Source organism: Erpetoichthys calabaricus, chromosome 1, assembly GCF_900747795.2.
Source record: "Erpetoichthys calabaricus chromosome 1, fErpCal1.3, whole genome shotgun sequence".
NCBI classification, from domain to species: domain Eukaryota; kingdom Metazoa; phylum Chordata; class Cladistia; order Polypteriformes; family Polypteridae; genus Erpetoichthys; species Erpetoichthys calabaricus.
In genome coordinates this window covers 109,917,267-109,934,310 of record NC_041394.2, presented here as the reverse complement: position 1 = coordinate 109,934,310, position 17,044 = coordinate 109,917,267, and the positions used below count along the sequence as shown (strand labels likewise).

Here is a 17,044-nt window from a genome sequence, read left to right as displayed (position 1 = left end):
CATTCACTACATTTATAATGTGCTTTTATTGACAGTTCTTCAAGATTGATCACTTTATCTGTGGTTTAGACTTATGACTTGCCCACCCAATTGTTTACAGGCCCCACCACTTTGTAATTTCTGACTTTGCCTCTGCTATACAGGTAGGCCTGGGCAATTCTGAATTTGTAATTCTAATTTTGGCACAAGATTAGTTTGACTGATGGGTTTGACTTCAGCTTGTTTCTTGTTTACATGTATCTCTGGGTCATTTTTATCTCTCTTACTTACTCCTGTAAGTCAGTACACCACCATGTTAAAGACTGGTTGCTAGAATGTAATGCTCAATTGCTGGGAAGCAGTCCCCTGAGGTCACACATCATGATGTCCCTGGATCAATATTTTAAAAAGCCATGCATAGATTTGGATTTACAAAAGACAAAAAATTGTGTCATTATTAGTTTTTTAATTTACTGGTTCCATTTTGTTCTCTTCTGTCCTCTAATTACTGTCTTGTTTTGCTTGACTCTGTTCTCTGACCAAAATTCTGGCTAAACATCCTGAGCTTTATTATTTAATTACCATCTTCCTAGATATGGACCCTACATGAATTCCAACTTCTCTGTGTCATCTCTTCATTCCATTTTCTCTCAAGTAGTACAATATTTACAATGTCAAGTAGGCTCTAATGTTTTGGTGTCCTGGTTTTTACCTCTAACACTATTATGACCCTGAATTTCATTTTGTCCTTCTTATGTTATTGCTCAGTCCCCCTCTGACTTTCTGGACTTTCTTTGACCTTCACTAATTTTTTAACTTCTTGCTTTTTTATAATCTCCTGGTCATTTTTCTTACACAATAATCCCCAGAGTCGGGGAACGTTTAGGCATGGTCAAACATCAAAATCCATGGTGGATCAGCGCATCTATAGAACATAAGGGATAAATACCTGGAGAAACATCTAAGAATCAGCAATTTTTACACTGACATAACATAAAGTACATTTGTCAGTAATATTGTCTGTGACTTATTTTTAAGCATGTCTGCACTTTATCACCTGGAAGAAAAAGTACTCTACTAAAAAGCGAACAAATGTCAAGCACAAACACATTCTGATGTTAGTATTATTGACAATTAATTGCCTTAAAATCAAACAACTGTAATCTAATAAATCATTTTTAGAAAATCTTTTCTACTGGGATTGTTAATTCATTGTTGCATTTGATTTATTTTTTTTATTTTTCAGAAGATTAGTTTTTCTTTACCTTATGAAAGGTTTTATGGATCTACCTGCTTGTGCAAGTAACACAACTTCTGTGTCGGCATTTCACTACAAACTGAAGACTCAGTAATTTGTCTGGCATACCCTGGTCAGAGCTGCTTTTAGGAAGTACATATTGCAAATATTTTAATTAATTTTCTCAAAAATAAAAGCCTGGAAATCATAATAAACTGATCTTAATTTTTCTTTTCTTACTATTCAGCTGCAGCACCTGGTGCAATTGCTACATTTTCAAGCTACTACTTCTGTTCATGAAAAAACATCATAGATACTGAAAGCCTTAAGATTCACCTGTTACTGTGGCAACACCAGAGTTTCTCATTTTACTTTAGGCTATCCAGATCAACAATTCAGCATATGCTTATGACACTGTCGAATATTCAAACAGGGAGGGAAGTCAGGTAGCTTAGGTCATCAAAACTGTTAACTTTGTCAGTTATAACTGATCAAGGACCTGTAGAGGTTTATTTTCTTCAAGAATAATGTGCTGAATCCTCCTGGGATTGTAACACCTAGTCCTATAAATCAATCTGAATGTCAGGAACAATCCTGTAAACCCTGTGAAAGGGCAGCTGACAACTAGGGAAAGACCTAGTGATGGCCTGTCAAGAATTCTGGCTGGAGGGAACAGACTCCAAAGGAGCTGGCATGGGTTAACTACTCATGTCAGCAGGATCCAACCACAATTCAGCATGTAGGAGCCATCCACCACATACTATGGAAACATCAAGACAAAGTATAAGCCTCGAGTCAGTGAGAGCAAGGGTGTAAAATCACATGGTAACAGACTTAGGAACAAAAATGGCAATGAGTCAGATGATCAGCACCTGACTTGATAAGCTATCTGCTCTGGCATTATATAAACTTAAAAGCTGCAACTTTATCTGGACAAAAACACCTCAGAGTGGGTCCTCAAGGTCCAACAAGGCAAGAAAAAGTACTTGAGAGATCAAGGCAAGGGGCTTCACATTGACCACTTTTTAAGAGGTAGGTCAAATCAATCGACTGAAGCCCAGTAGCAGGAGAACCCCCACAGTCCATAGGATATCCGCATTACAAACACAAGAGAAAATCAAGCACAGAATCAATAAAACCTATGAGTCCAAGGCCCAACCAACCATGTCCAGCAGTAGAGAGGGAAATCCAAGGGACCAAGCCTGAAATCTTGTGGATCAAACATTGTCAGAGAAAAAAGTGGGAGACCATCAACATAGGTTTTATTTTACTCATGGAACATATGAGATCTTTGGAAAGAAAACTGGAGAAGATGGGAGATATCATATATAGCAGAGATATTTGGATTGAGGAATAAGAAACGGAGGAAGCAAAAAGAACAACCAGGTGGACCTAAATCAAGGAGACAACAGGAAACGGTGAGACTTGTGAAGGAAAGATGACAAAACAATGAAGGAAGACCACAGAAGCTAAAAAGGAAGGATTTAATGCATTAAAGGCAGAAGTAAAGCAGAGTCTTGTCACTCTGCAAAGAGCAGAACGTCAGTGCAGAAAGGTGGAGTACAGGACTTCTCAGGATGCTCAGAACACACAAACATTATCTGACAAGAAATACAAATGGGTAAAAGAGAAAACAAAGAGTTGAAAGTGGTATTTTTAGATCTATCAAATGCTTTTGGACCAGTGCCCCATAAGGTTCTCTACTTTTTCCAAGTTCCAGAAGCAGTCACACAACTTGTAAAATTTCACTTTCAAAATTTCCAGTTCTGCATTACAAAGGAATATACCACCATTTGGCAGTACCTGGAATGGAGCTCTTTATTTGAGCATCACATTGGGTAGTAGGAGGGGAATGCCTGAAGAATGGGCTGCAGCTTCCTCTAATCAGATCATATATGGACGACATGACCACAATAGCAACAGCGAAGGTCTGCATCGCATACTTGAATGATGCACTTCACTGTAACATCCATTGGGCAAGAATGGGAATCAAAGCACACAAATCTCATCGTTTTTCTGTTGTTAAGGGCAGTTTTATTGATGAATGAATTTGCATTAACAAAGTGCTATTACCAAATATCCTGAAGAAACCCATCAAACGTCTTAAGACATGGGTTCAACACAAATCTCAAAGACACTGAGTAAGGGCAACAACTCAGGAAGGTTGTACTGAAGAAAATAAATAACACTGCTCTTCCATGGAAGTTGAAATTGTGGTATCATCAGTTTGACCTAATGCCCCAAATTATGTAGCCACTCAAAATCTATGAAGTTGCTCTTTGTCAGCAAAATAAAGAGTCTGATCAGCTCATATACGGGAAAGTGGCTTGCACTACCTTGTAGAGATTTAAGGAAACAGAGCCCTTTCACTGGCAATTCCAAGAGGTGCTGCTCCATCTTTACAAACAGGTAAACAAATGACTCCAGAATCAGCTGTAAAGAATGCAGTTTCAGCCCTGGGACAACAAGACAGAGAGGTCCTTGGCCTAGAAATAAGGAAAACTATCTGAAAAAACCAATACTGTGGAGGAAGTGAGCCGTCAAGAAGAAGCAGCCAGGTACATCAGGCCAAGCAAGGATGCACAATGAATGAGATGGGAGGTAAATGAGAAGAGAATTGCCTGGAAGGATCTGTGGACGATGTGATCACATAGGACAAGCTTTATCTTTAGAGCTATGTATGATGCCCTGCACTCTCCAACAAACTTAAATCTTTGGCTAGGAAGGGATCTGGCCTGTACCCTCTGCTCAGTTCATGCTACCCTCAAGCATATTGTGGTGCATTATAATAACACTAGCCTAATACAAGACAGATATAACTGGCGACACAATCAAGTGCTAAAGGAAGAACAAAATAATGCCATGCCTGTAAATGCCCAGATAACTCTCTTTCATTTGGGAACTAAAAAACAGAGAACTTAATCTTCAATCCCCATTAAAGTCTATCTGGACAGAGCCAGGGACTCAATATACTTATCATACTAAGCCAGAGGCTCACCTTTCCAGCACAAATTGCCAGTATCAATTTTATATTAAACATGGTCCTATGGTCCAACTCTCAACACAGAGTCTTCATTATTGACCTTACAGTCCCCTGGGAGGTTTCTATGGATAAGGTTCATGAATGAAAGATGCTGCAATATGTCAATCTTACAGCACAGGTAGAAGAGAGAAGCTGAAAAGTAAAGGTGTGCCCATTTGAAGTTGGTTGAAGGGGATTTGTTATTAGCTCCATAATGAGCCCTCTCAAGGTGGTAGAAGTCACAGGACAGCTCTTCACTATCTGATGCAGGGGAAGCAAGCAGTTATTGGGTGTGGTTAAATAGAAAGGACACCAGTTGGGATCCCAAATGACCACTAACAAAAATAAACAAATGGCTGTGGGACACACAACCAGGTCTGCTCAGCCTAAGGTGAACCTGCCTTGGAAGAGGAAGTCTGGTGTTTAAAAGGCAGAAACTCCCAATGATACTGAGGTACATATTTGAGGATTTGTCCCAAACCAAATAACTTCCTGAAGTTGACAACATAAAGGGAAAATCAACCCGATTCGAGGATCAAATTAGTTTGGAATCTTCAAGGAATTTAACATCTTGTCCTGTAAATCAATTAATTTGACTGATATTTTTGTTTTTCTGTTTTTTGTCCTCTGTTGTAAACTCTCTGTCTATATCAAGTCAAACTTATACAAGAAATGATTTCATGGTTCAACTATAGAAAAAAAAGGATGAAAAGAAAAAAAATCAGAAAGTTAAAAAAAGAAAGTTGGATCAAAAAGAGGCAAAACCTAACAAAACAGAATTCAATCCCACCGAGTGTAGCATAATTCTAAATAGGTATAAGCACTTTGAGACTGTACTTAATGAAGAATACTATACAAGAATAAACTGAATTGTAAAAAATTTTGCATATGTATGCTCACCATGCCACAAATAGTGGAAACAAAAGCTGTGCTCCTGGCAGCAAAACAGCAGTATGAAGCAGCTGGTGGCAAGGAAAGCAAAGCAATTGGCTGAGACATAGGGCAATGTTCCAGGGACGATGGAAAAAAAAATTGTGTGTGGCAAAAACAAACATGGGGGTAGAGAGAAACAAAGAGTTTAACTACAGTCAAATTGCGAGTGTCAGTCCACAACTGTTATAGGGATGTCTAACTTCAGATATGGGGGAACAAAAGGAATAGTTGCCCAGCTTATGTCTAACAACATATGCAACAAGGTGGACAAACCAATAGAATAAATACTAATACTGTATGTCATAGCCTAAGGGGACAAGCAATGAGTCTAATTTCTGCAGCCAATGAAGGAAGTTAAAAGGCACTGGGGTGACTAGAAAAGGAAAGTCTAATTTTAATCTTCCCAATCCCCGCCAGGCCACTGGGCTTATGAAGTCCCTCTTGGAATGAGGAAACTGAGTAGTACAAAGTGAGTCCTGTAATGAGCATGCAGATATTACACATCTGAATGCAACCATCACTAGATTGAAGAACAACAAGTTCAAGTTCAAGTTGGGGAGCATGCACAGCTAGGGATCCCGGTTGGCAACCCCAGGCAGACATGAGGTCCAGTCCTACCCTCCAGAAATGACCCTGTATCTGCCACAGCCAGGTGTTACGTGGGCGACACCTTGGCCTGGTCCAGCCACTTGGGTCCCCAACAATGAGGATCTTATGAGCCGGATCACCCTCGGGGAAACGCGTCACCTGGCCATAGTGCCGTAACTGACGCTCCCTCACAATGCAGGTAATGTGCCTCATTCGGGACTCCATGGGCAACCGCTCATTCGACACAAAGTCAAACCAACGGTACCCAAGGATTTTCCGGAGAGACACAGTACCAAAGGAGTCTTCGTCTCAGGTCACTGGATAGCGTCCATGTCTCACAACCATATAGTACGACAGGAAGCACCAGGACTCTAAAGACTTGAACCTTCGTCCTTTTGCATAGATATCGGGAGCGCCACACACCCCTTTCCAGCGACCTCATGACCCCCCATGCTCTCCCAATCCGTCTACTGACTTCACAGGAAGAGTTACCAGAGACATGAATGTCACTGCCAAGGTAAGTAAACCTCTCAACAAGGTCAACACTCTCTCCGCAAACAGACACACTGCTGATGGCTGTGCCCAAGAGGTCATTAAAGGCCTGGATCTTGGTTTTTATCTAGGACACTCGCAAGCCCAGACACTCAGACTCCTCACTCAGACTCTCGAGCGCCCCGATCAGAGCCTCCATTGACTTCGCAAAGATCACAGCATCGTCAGCAAAGTCGAGATCCGTGAATCTTTCTTCACCAACAGATGCCCCACAGCCGCTGGACCCCTCGACCTTGCCCAACACCCAGTCCATACAAGCACTGAACAGAGTAGGAGCAAGTACACACCCCTGATGAACCCCAGAATCAACTGGGAAAAACGCAGAGGTCCTGCCTCCACTTTGCACAGCATTCACAGTACCAGTGTACAGGCCAGCAACCTCGGGGGGATCCCGCAAACCCTCAGGAGGTCCCACAGGGCAGCTCAATAAACTGAGTCAAACGCTTTGCGAAAATCGACAAAGGCTGCAAAGAAACTCTGCAATGGTTTTTTTTGTATGTGTCTCTATTGTGTAGTTATTGGCAAAGTTCATAGCCACACTAGTTGACTTATAAGGAGAAAAAATAATGAGATCAGTTTTATGTTGCATGCATTTCAGTAAGAAGAATACTACAATTGCAGTTACATTCAAGGCTTTGTCTTGGCCAGTCCTCAATAATGTCTTTTTCTGTTTTTATGCTATTTCAGTGTTCAGGATTCAGGGTTGCAATGAAGTTTTTATCTATCTGAGTGAAATCAGATCAGTTTTCTGTAGTGATCCCATTGACCCCTTTGTGACCTTGGTGACTAGTAACTGTTTTAGTCAGATCATCACCTGGTTGATGTACCTACTGTATCTACAGTATTCCATGTTTTTTTTTTTTTTTTTGTAGCTGACGTTTGAAGGAATTTCACTGCCTAGGACTATTCATGACCCCTTTCTCTGGCTTTTACAATTCAGTTAACGGATTCAGGGCTTTCTTGGAATATTGTTTTGTATTCATAATGTAGTTTTTGTGGGAGTTATGTTTCTCAGAAAGAAGTATATTTAACGTATGTGAAGCATGACACTGAATACAATCAGACCAATGTTCTCTCTAAATATTCCATTGTTATGATTCAGCAAGTCAAGAAGTCTACCCAACTTGTCACATGCCGAAAGTTGACAAAGGACGGATAGTACAATATGCCTCCGGCTGGAAATCAAATACTGTAAAATGTTATATTTGGAAAGCCCATTGGCAAATCATTTTAAAACTGATATTAAAGTGACCCAATTAGCTTGTCTTATGCACTCTCCTCATGAACATTATTCAATTAGAACTAAGGCTCTCAAATTTTCCAATACTTATATTAAAAGCAAGTATATAATCTATATATATATTTCACTAAGCCAAAAGACAAGTAGCCGACCATGGAAAGCACTATGGATTCACTAAACCGCCAACAAGTAAGACGCCAATGGCGCACGCAGGAAGGAGCCACGCCCACCAACTCTTAGACCATTGGATACAACGAAAGAATCACAGAGCCACGCCCACCAACTCGGACGCGACGCCAAGGGAAACATGCTGTCATTTCTGTTTGTCTGTGCCACAGTACACTTGCAGCTCTAAGTCACGTTGACTTTTCATTAGTCAACCTCAGTGGAACCTTGGTTCACACAGAGACAGCGCCAGAGAGAGACAGAGGCACACACAGGCAGCGCGATAGAGAGAGCCACGCACACACAGGCAGCGCCAGAGAAACAGAGGGACGCACACACACACACACAGAGAGGCAACGCCAGAGGGAGACAGAGGCACACACAGGCAGCGCAAGAGAGAGCCGCGCAATCCTTTAAAACTGAAGTTAAAACACAATGAAGGAAGCAGTCTTTAAAAACCAATAAGCCCTGTGCCTCTTTTTCATTAGCGTCTCACCTGCTTCAGGCCCTGCAACAGTCGAGACGCTCTCTCTGCAGCTGACCTTCTCTGTGCCTGACTTCACTACTGTCAGTCGCCTGATTAAAAATGGCCTTTTGAAGGGGAGCTATGGACCCGCTATACCACAGGAACACATTGCCTTCGAGCCTGCTCTCGCTCACTGTAACGTACTGGCTTGCTCTCTCTCTCTCTCCTCACTCGCTCACACACTACACAGGGGAGAAATGCCCGAAGCAGAGAGACAGAGGGGGTGGGGGCTCGCGTGCTGCTGAGAGAGAGAGAGGGCTCGAGTGCTTCTGAGAGACAGAGGGGGAGGGGGCTCCCGTGCTGCTGAGAAAGAGAGGGGGGGGCTGGGGAGGCTCGCGTGCTGGTGAGAGAGGGGGCTCGCCGTGCGCCGTGCTGCTGAGAGAGAGAGAGGGGGGGGGGGGGCTGGGGAGGCTTGCGTGCTGCTGAGAGAGAGTGAGGGGGGGGCTGGGGAGGCTCGTGTGCTGCTGAGAGAGGGGGAGGGGGCTTGCGTGCTGCTGAGAGAGAGAGCGAGGGGGGGTGGGGAGGCTCGTGTGCTGCTGAGAGAGAGAGGGGGGGGCTGGGAAGGCTCGCGTGCTGCTGAGAGGGGGAGGGGGCTCGCGTGCTGCTGAGAGAGAGAGAGAGGGGGGGGGCTGGGGAGGCTCACGTGCTGCTGAGAGAGGGGGGGCTGGGGAGGCTCTCGTGCTGCTGAGAGAGGGGGCTCGCCTGCTGCTGAGGGAGAGAGAGAGAGAGAGGGGGCTGTGTGCTGCTGAGAGAGAGAGGGAGAGAGGGGGGTGGGGCTGGGGAGGCTCGCCGTGCTGCTGAGAGAGAGAGCCTGCGCATGCACTGCACATGCCATGCAGCTGAGCAGGGAGCCTGGGTGTTTATGTCAGTGTTATTCAATGTTTTTACTATTACACTGTGCATTCTATGGTGTAATAATTAACTATATTTGTGCTTAAAAATCTTTAAAAAAATATATTTACATACAGTTCGTATGGTCTGGAATGGATTAATTGTATTTACATGCAATCCTATGGGGGAAATTGCTTCGGTTCACGACCAAATCGGTTTACGACCAGAGGTTTGGAATGAATTATGGTTGTGAACCGAGGTTCCACTGTATATTGAGTCTAGAAAAGATGATCAGCAAGTCTTTGATAGGCTGCAACAAAATGATGAAAGAACGGACACATTTTTTTCTCACAAGCTGGGTGGGTGGGTGTTAGTTAGTTAATTAGTTACTCGAAGGATTTCAAGATTTAATATGCACAAGCGGTAACACTGCAAAAGCAGCCCAAAGCAGAAAAGACTGCTGGCAAAAAGTGGCTGACAAATTAAACGCGTGTGCATTGTACTTACTGAAAGCGGCGTTACGGATTTTGCAAATGTTCATTTTTTCCCTCTGCTTAAAAAACATTAAAAAAGCGGTGTGATTATGCGGTGTATACTATGCCACGGTTGGTATGCAGCGTGTAAAACAGTTTGTCGCGGATAATTTGCCTTTTACTTTAACACGAAGACAATTTCCTGTTAGATTTGCCTTTGCGATGACAATTGATAAGGCACAGGGCCAAACTTTCAAAAAGATGTGCATGTATCTGCCAAAACCAGTTTTCAGTCACGGACAGTTGTATGTTGCTCTCTCCAGAGTTCCATCTTTTCATTCACTTACTGGTATGCCTGCAGGAACATGTGCTGCGAGCGAGAGAGAGCGAGCGACACACACACGCATACAGGCGCGGGAGAGACAGAGCGCTGGACGCATAAGAATAATAATACTTCATTACATTGATAAACCGGTGTTTTCAGTCTTCAAAGTGCTATCCACACAGGGAGAAACCGGGAAGCGAACCCAAAATCTTCCACAGTCTCCTTACTGCAAAACAGCAGCACTACCATTGCGCTACAAGGCAGTTAAAGAATGCACCGGCCTCGATTTTGTTTTCACTTCTGTTTACAGCGATCGGATCGTAGCGTGCATTGTTGCAATGTTACTTTTCTTGGTGGCTTATTACATTACGGATGTTTCACATGTTAATTTTTTTCCCTGTGCTTAAAAGACGTTAAAAAAGTGTTTCTCAACTGTGACTCCGGAACAACTCAGTACGCAAGCTATATTAAGCGTCAACAACGAAGACTCGCTACACCTTAATGAACAAGTGCTGAAACTTATCCCTACTGACGAAGTAACTTTCACCAGCGTGGCCTCCATCGTCACAGACGATCCCACTTTCAGTCACGGACAATTGTATGTTGCTCTCTCCAGAGGTCCATCTTTTCATTCACTCACAGTGGTATCCACAAACCCACCCCATTTGGACAACTGTGTTGTTCAGCAAGTGTTCACCCATCAATACATAATTATGCGGCGTATGTTACGCCGCGGGTTGGCTAGTATAATATAAATACAGGTCAAATCTCGTTATAGTAAATACTGAAGTTAAAAAATTTTCAGAATAACGAATACTTATTTTTGGCCAGGACAAATGTTCATACAGCATCATGTTTAACGGATTTCGTTTTAACAAAACATAAATGTCAGGATAACAATTGCTTTTTAGACCAAAAATAGCCAACAAAGTTAATAATGTGATGCAAAAAATACTTAATGCCACGCTTATACTTTCTCAGAATCTCGGGAACCCTGCAACAAGTGGTCTCTTTCTCGTTAGACCAAAAGAAAGTGACAGACTCAGGCAGTCACGGCAAGGCTCAGCTAGAGTGTAGGCACAATATCATGCACATAGCTGTCAGGGCTCCACCGCATAGGTATTTGTGTTGTGTGTGTACTGTACTGTTTGAGTTTCATAGCACTACTCAAAATTTTCTTTGTGATGAACAAAAAAACTGAGAAATGGAATCAGTTTACAGAGAAAAAAGTAATTTTCAGTCTGTATTCATACCTATGTTTCTATAAAAAAATGCTTCTAGCGTTTCTTTTTCAAATAAAATATTTTTTTTTATACAGGTATTTTCAAGCTTGTGTCACAGAGTTGCATGAGTGACAGGAAGGTGAGTACAGGTTTCCAAGGAAAATACAGGTACTTTATTACTGTATAGAGAAGGCAGGTACAGTCTCAAGACTTCATTTAAAATGGGAGTTGTTACTTCAGCACTCAAGCACATGAGATAGGAGCCGTGACAAGGCAATCGTTCTGCTTTAGCTTCCACCTTCAGATTAGAAGAACACCAGCGACTCGGAATCACCACTGTGGCAGACCAGGATAGTGCAAGGAAGAGAAGGTCAAAGCCCAGTGTTAAATGTTCTAAACATCATGCAACAAGCACATTACATAGTAAGCCTGAGAGTGGCTACGGAGCTGTCCTTGCACCGCTGCCACTAGAGATAGTGATTCGCCAGCGATCCCGATCACAATAGTATACGTACAGTATTTTCCCCATATTCCTTATAACAAGATTTCCGTTAACACTGAAATATTTTTATGCTCGTTACAACGAGGTTCCACATGTGCATATATATAATATAAATGTAACTGTAGGTAAAATACTACTCTAAGTGCTACATACATGTTTGCACCATATGCATTTTTTATTTACATTTTTTTTATTATCCATCCATCCATCCATTTTCCAACCCGCTGAATCCGAACACAGGGTCACGGGGTCTGCTGGAGCCAATACCAGCCAACACAGGGCACAAGGCAGGAACCAATCCCGGGCAGGGTGCCAACCCACCGAAGGACTTTTTTTATTATTATTACCAATTTTACATTTTTACTTAGTGTGTCTGCAAAGCAAGAGATGCACATGATTCATTGATAGTTACAACAAAAAGTAGTTGAGAGCATGACTGCAATCTTCAGTGACTGTGACGCTTGAACATTCACCCATTCATAAAAACAGTATTCTCTGGGCACGTAAAGTGACATTATCAAAAAAAGAGAACAATAGTGTACAGTTTGGCCTGCCTCCCTGTAACACAAATGAGAAAAAAAACAGATAAAATAATTTGTGATTACTGCTCAAGCAAGTATTTTTAAAAAAATGCAGCCAATGGACGATAATTTAGAATAGAATAGGCACACAACTTGACATTTGTAGTTTTGAGTGTCAGTTGAGGACTGAAGGCAAAAACAGCTGGTCAATAAAAAAATGGAATACGTGAGAATTTAATATTTATTTTTCATTACACCTTATTGTTTTAGGTATTGTGTGTCAAGTCAGCGGCCACATAAGAAACAAGCTGTTAAAACCTGCTTGTTGGCTGAGCTTGGGGTTACTAAAATGAACACTGAAAATTTGAAAGGGTTCTTTAAAATTGTGATTTTTAAAGCTGTTATACTGATAAAAAACAGTAATCTAGTAGTTAAAGGAATACTCTACCCAAAAATGGTGTTTTTATATATACTGTATTACTTACCCCATGAAGTTTGTAGTAATGGTTAAGAAAAGTTTTAATCTTAGATTTTCATGCAGAATGAGATATATTGAAAAGTAATATTTTGCAAAAGTATTATTAAATTACTTCCAGAAAAAGCAGCATACATTAATACTCTTAATAATATATTAACAAAAAATGCATGTGTCTTGCAAGTTTTGAGCATACAATTGGGATACGTGACACAAGTAATGTGAGAATTTTTGTTTTTACATTGTTTTCTGTTGTATAACATGGACCGCAATTAGGTTCTATTATATCATAACCTTTATTCTCTCACACTAGCCATGTGTGCCCAACTACGTTGCGCGTGTTAAAGTTGTCTGTGAAGGGCTCCCTGTTTAAACACGGCTGCCAGTCGTGAACTGGGCCCTTCATCGCACAGCATTATGATTTTTTATAAGGGAAACAAAATTACAAAACAAAACCCTTGGACATTGATTCGATAGGAATGGCCTACTCGGAATCACTGTCCGAATAGTAATTATGTGGTGGTGGAGGAGCATTTCTGCTTCTCTCCGTTCACAGTCCGTCTTGTTTTCATGACGCTGTCGTTTCCTCTCACGATCTCTTCTCAACCTTTCTCCAATCTCGCAGGTTGCTTTGTGGCAATCCAAAGAGTAAGGAAGAACCAATGCTTCTTTCTTGAACTCCAAATGCCGACTGATGGAAAATCACAGAAGTGTGCCCGACTTATATACTCTGAATGCCGACTCCAAGAAGTGGGTGAACATTCGATTTGGACGAAGTGCTGCCAACGACGGTCGATAGAAACACAAAAAACCACAGTCTCAACAATGAAGCAAGTGTCGACGCCAGATCTAAACACAAAGCACGGTGTCGACGCCAGGTCTAAACACAAAGAGTGGTGTCGACGCCAGATCTAAACACAAAGAGTGGTATCGACAGTGTTTGTAAACAAAAGTAACAACCAAGGTGTTGTGTATTCAGCCAGTACAAACAGCACGTAGTCTCCATTAGTTCAATCCTCTTTAATCACCACACTCCAACCTCATCCAACGATCTTCCCCCTCACTTCCTCTCCTCCTCCATCACTACTGCCCTCTACTGAACACAGCAGGAACACCACACAAGGCAGTGAATTCGCGGACAAACAAAGATCAAGATCCAAATGAAGATTATATATAAAGATTCTACATGAAAACATTTTTCCCAGTCATCATTATAAACTACATGCAGTAAGTACTATATTAAAAAATATATATAATTTTTAGTTGGAATATTCCTTTAAAGCTTATTGACTTTAATGACAAAGAAATCCACCTTTTTCTTGTAGTAATAGATTCTCAAAATTATTTCTCAAACCAGCAGTTGGTCAGCTATTTCCAGTTCAAGAATAAGAAGCTTGTCCATTTTACTAATCGTTAATATATGCAAACTGGTAAGCATCAATATTTTTGTTTTTAAATCTCTGCTCTCTGTTGTTAGCTTCTTTGAAGGTTACTAAGATGGTTTTCACTGGTGGTGCAGACAATTTTTTCCCGATTTCTGACTTCCACCTGATGCTGTCAGGTTACGCTTGGTCAGATTTTTTTTTTTTTCATTCATGGGCAACATATAGCATATCTGTTCACCTTCATGAATGAAGAAATTAATTGCATGTATTTAAATAATTTAAATAATCATCTATCTATCTATCTATCTATCTATCTATCTATCTATCTATCTATCTATCTATCTATCTATCAGTAAACTGTAGCTATATATACAGTATATGTATACACTGTACATATGTATACATGTAGTGACAAAACTGATGGACACCACTGCAAATTGTTGGGGGACTAGCCAGGTTAAACTCTGAAAAGGAACAAAAACAGGTGTGGATGCACCTTAAATTGATGTTAAGGTCTTATTAAGGCCCAAAGTGATCAAGAGTTCTTTCATGTGAGACACTGAATGGTGCAAATGGCAATCTTGGCTTATAAAGAACTAAACCTGGAAAGGGCAGGGCTTGGTGCATGCATCGGGGGTGGGTCTAGGCATTGTTGCTAGGGGAACATTCAGAGTTGTAGAGAAGAAAGGAGATATTGTTAACTTCAGCACCCCCAACTGCTGAGGGGTGGTATTGTTAGTCTTACCTGAGCCTTTAGGGTAGCCTCTAGGTGCACATGTGTGATTATATACAGTATAACTTACTGTTTATTGCAAGTCTGTCCATTTATTTCCTGAAACCCATTAATCTACCAGTCTATTATAAAATCCGACTAATCCATTTCAGAGCATAGGGACGGAACCTGTGCCAAGAGCATTAGTCACACCAAAGCTTACTCACATTACGCAATGCCTTCTCCCTAAATTGCATGTGTTTGGGATATGACAGAAAAATTGTAGAGCTCACTGAGAAAAACATATTTAGAGGCTATAAGAATGTGCAAAACACATACAAAAAACTGATCAGATTACAATTCAGACCTAGCTTACCAGGACTTTGAGGGATCTTTATTGGTAGTCAAATAAAAACAGTGATTTGTAATAACATCTGTTACATTTAGAATGGCATAAATAATACAGTGAGGATTTTAAACTCATTTACTGAATTGTATCAAATCACTTTGTCTCTGTAGGCCTGAATGACAGTGCGACCATTAGATTGCTCGAAACTAGAGACTATTACTGAATGCCATCTTCACACTTACACACTTACTGCCATATACTGTAAATCATACCATTTCATGAGTGCATATTTGGCAAGGTATCTGTTAGCACACAGTAACAATTGCATCTTGTTTTTTTGCATTAAATCTTGTAAAAATGTTTTGAAATAACTACATGTAAAATTTAATCACTTCTTCATTTGAATTTTGCAGGTTATTTGAAAAAGGAATATGCAGTTGGAAAAATGCAATAGCTTCAGACAACATGGCTTCCAGATGTGCTTACTTTTCAATGCTGCACATATTTTGAAATAAATAAAATCCCATATAACACTTTTATCCTTTGTGATTGGGCGGGTGTGTGAAGAAGTGAAAATATCGTAAATATGATGAAAATTATATGGATTTTGGCTTTACATCAATATATGTTAAAAGTGAAGAGAGACCGCTGTGTGTAGTGTGTTTGAAGATTCTGGCTCCAGAGTGCATGCATTCAAGTAAGCTGAAATGTAATTTAGAAACCAATCATTCAAACATGGTTGGTAAATCTTGGGACTTCCTTACCAGAAAGTTGAAAGATTTAAAAGAACAACAAGGTACTTTTTCTCAGCTTTTGACCATACTGAACAATATTCTACTAACCTCATGCAAAATTGCATATACAGTTGTGAAGTGTAAAAAGCCCCATACCATCATAGAACAACCAATTCTACTGGCTGTTATAGATTTGGTGAACATTATGATTGGCGAATCTGTGGGGCAACTACTTTCAAATGTGCCTTTGTCGCACAACACTATCAGTTGCAGAATTCATCACATGGCAGAGGATCTCAATGATTAATTAATTGAAAAACATGAAAGGAAAGGAATTTGACTTGCAGCTGGAGGACGCCACGGATAATAACAAGGATTCACATTTGATTTGTTACGTGAGGCTCGTAGATGGTAATGACATTGTGGAGGACATTCTCTTTTGTAAAAGTATCACTGCAAGTACAAAGGCTCAAGACTTGTTCAAGATCCTGGATACATTTATGGTTGAAAATGATTTGGAATGGACAAAGAGCATTGGTGTCTGCACTGATGGTGGCCATTCGACGTTCACCTCTTATATATGTTAGCTGTTAACATATATATTAGATATATTATAAAACTATAAACTATACTATGGCTTAATTTGGGGCGCAGTGGAAAAAACTTGAAACATTAAGTGCACCACGAACGGAAAAGGTTTGGGAACCGCTTGCATACCTAAATTAAGCCTGCGGAGGAGTTCTCCACCATACACGACACCTTAAAATTCACTCTGCTATAATTATGTAATATAACTTGCAAATTATGGGAGGTTGTATTTAATAGGAAAATGCACACAAATAAGCAAGTCTTGCACGTATAATTGAGACATATGGTCTGGATGAAAGCCATAGTTACATAGAGTCAGACACAACTTTGCAGTGCAGCAACACGAGTTTGACCGGAGAGTAAGAGTGTACATTGTCTTATAACATGAGTCACATAAGACTTTAGATACAAATAGCACTGAGTTTGAAAAGTATTTTGACAATTAGCAAGTGCTCGAAACTCAGAAGATTGTTGAAGGACCCATTTAAGATGATCTAATTTCTATGAACGCCGCACTTTTCATTTACATTCTAATAAATCTACTCTCTAAAGCTGTGGAACTCCAGCTAGGAGTTATTCCGCTCCAAACATTTTACATCCTAAAAAACTTACCAAGAATAACAAAGAACCAAGAATTTTCCAAAGAATGGAGGCAGAATGAATTTTAGGTACATATTTTCCCAT

The 17,044-nt window shown here is 40.7% G+C and overlaps 1 protein-coding gene across 1 annotated transcript in view; it reads right to left on the bottom strand.

The window, feature by feature from the left end:
• Positions 1–2,736: 2,736 nt before the first annotated feature.
• LOC127526795 (uncharacterized) overlaps positions 2,737–17,044 on the bottom strand; it is a 32,567-nt gene continuing 18,259 nt past the window's right edge. The window contains exon 6 of the mRNA XM_051923598.1: positions 2,737–2,817. Coding sequence (XP_051779558.1) covers positions 2,737–2,817 — 81 coding nt within the window. The remainder of the gene's footprint in view (positions 2,818–17,044) is intronic.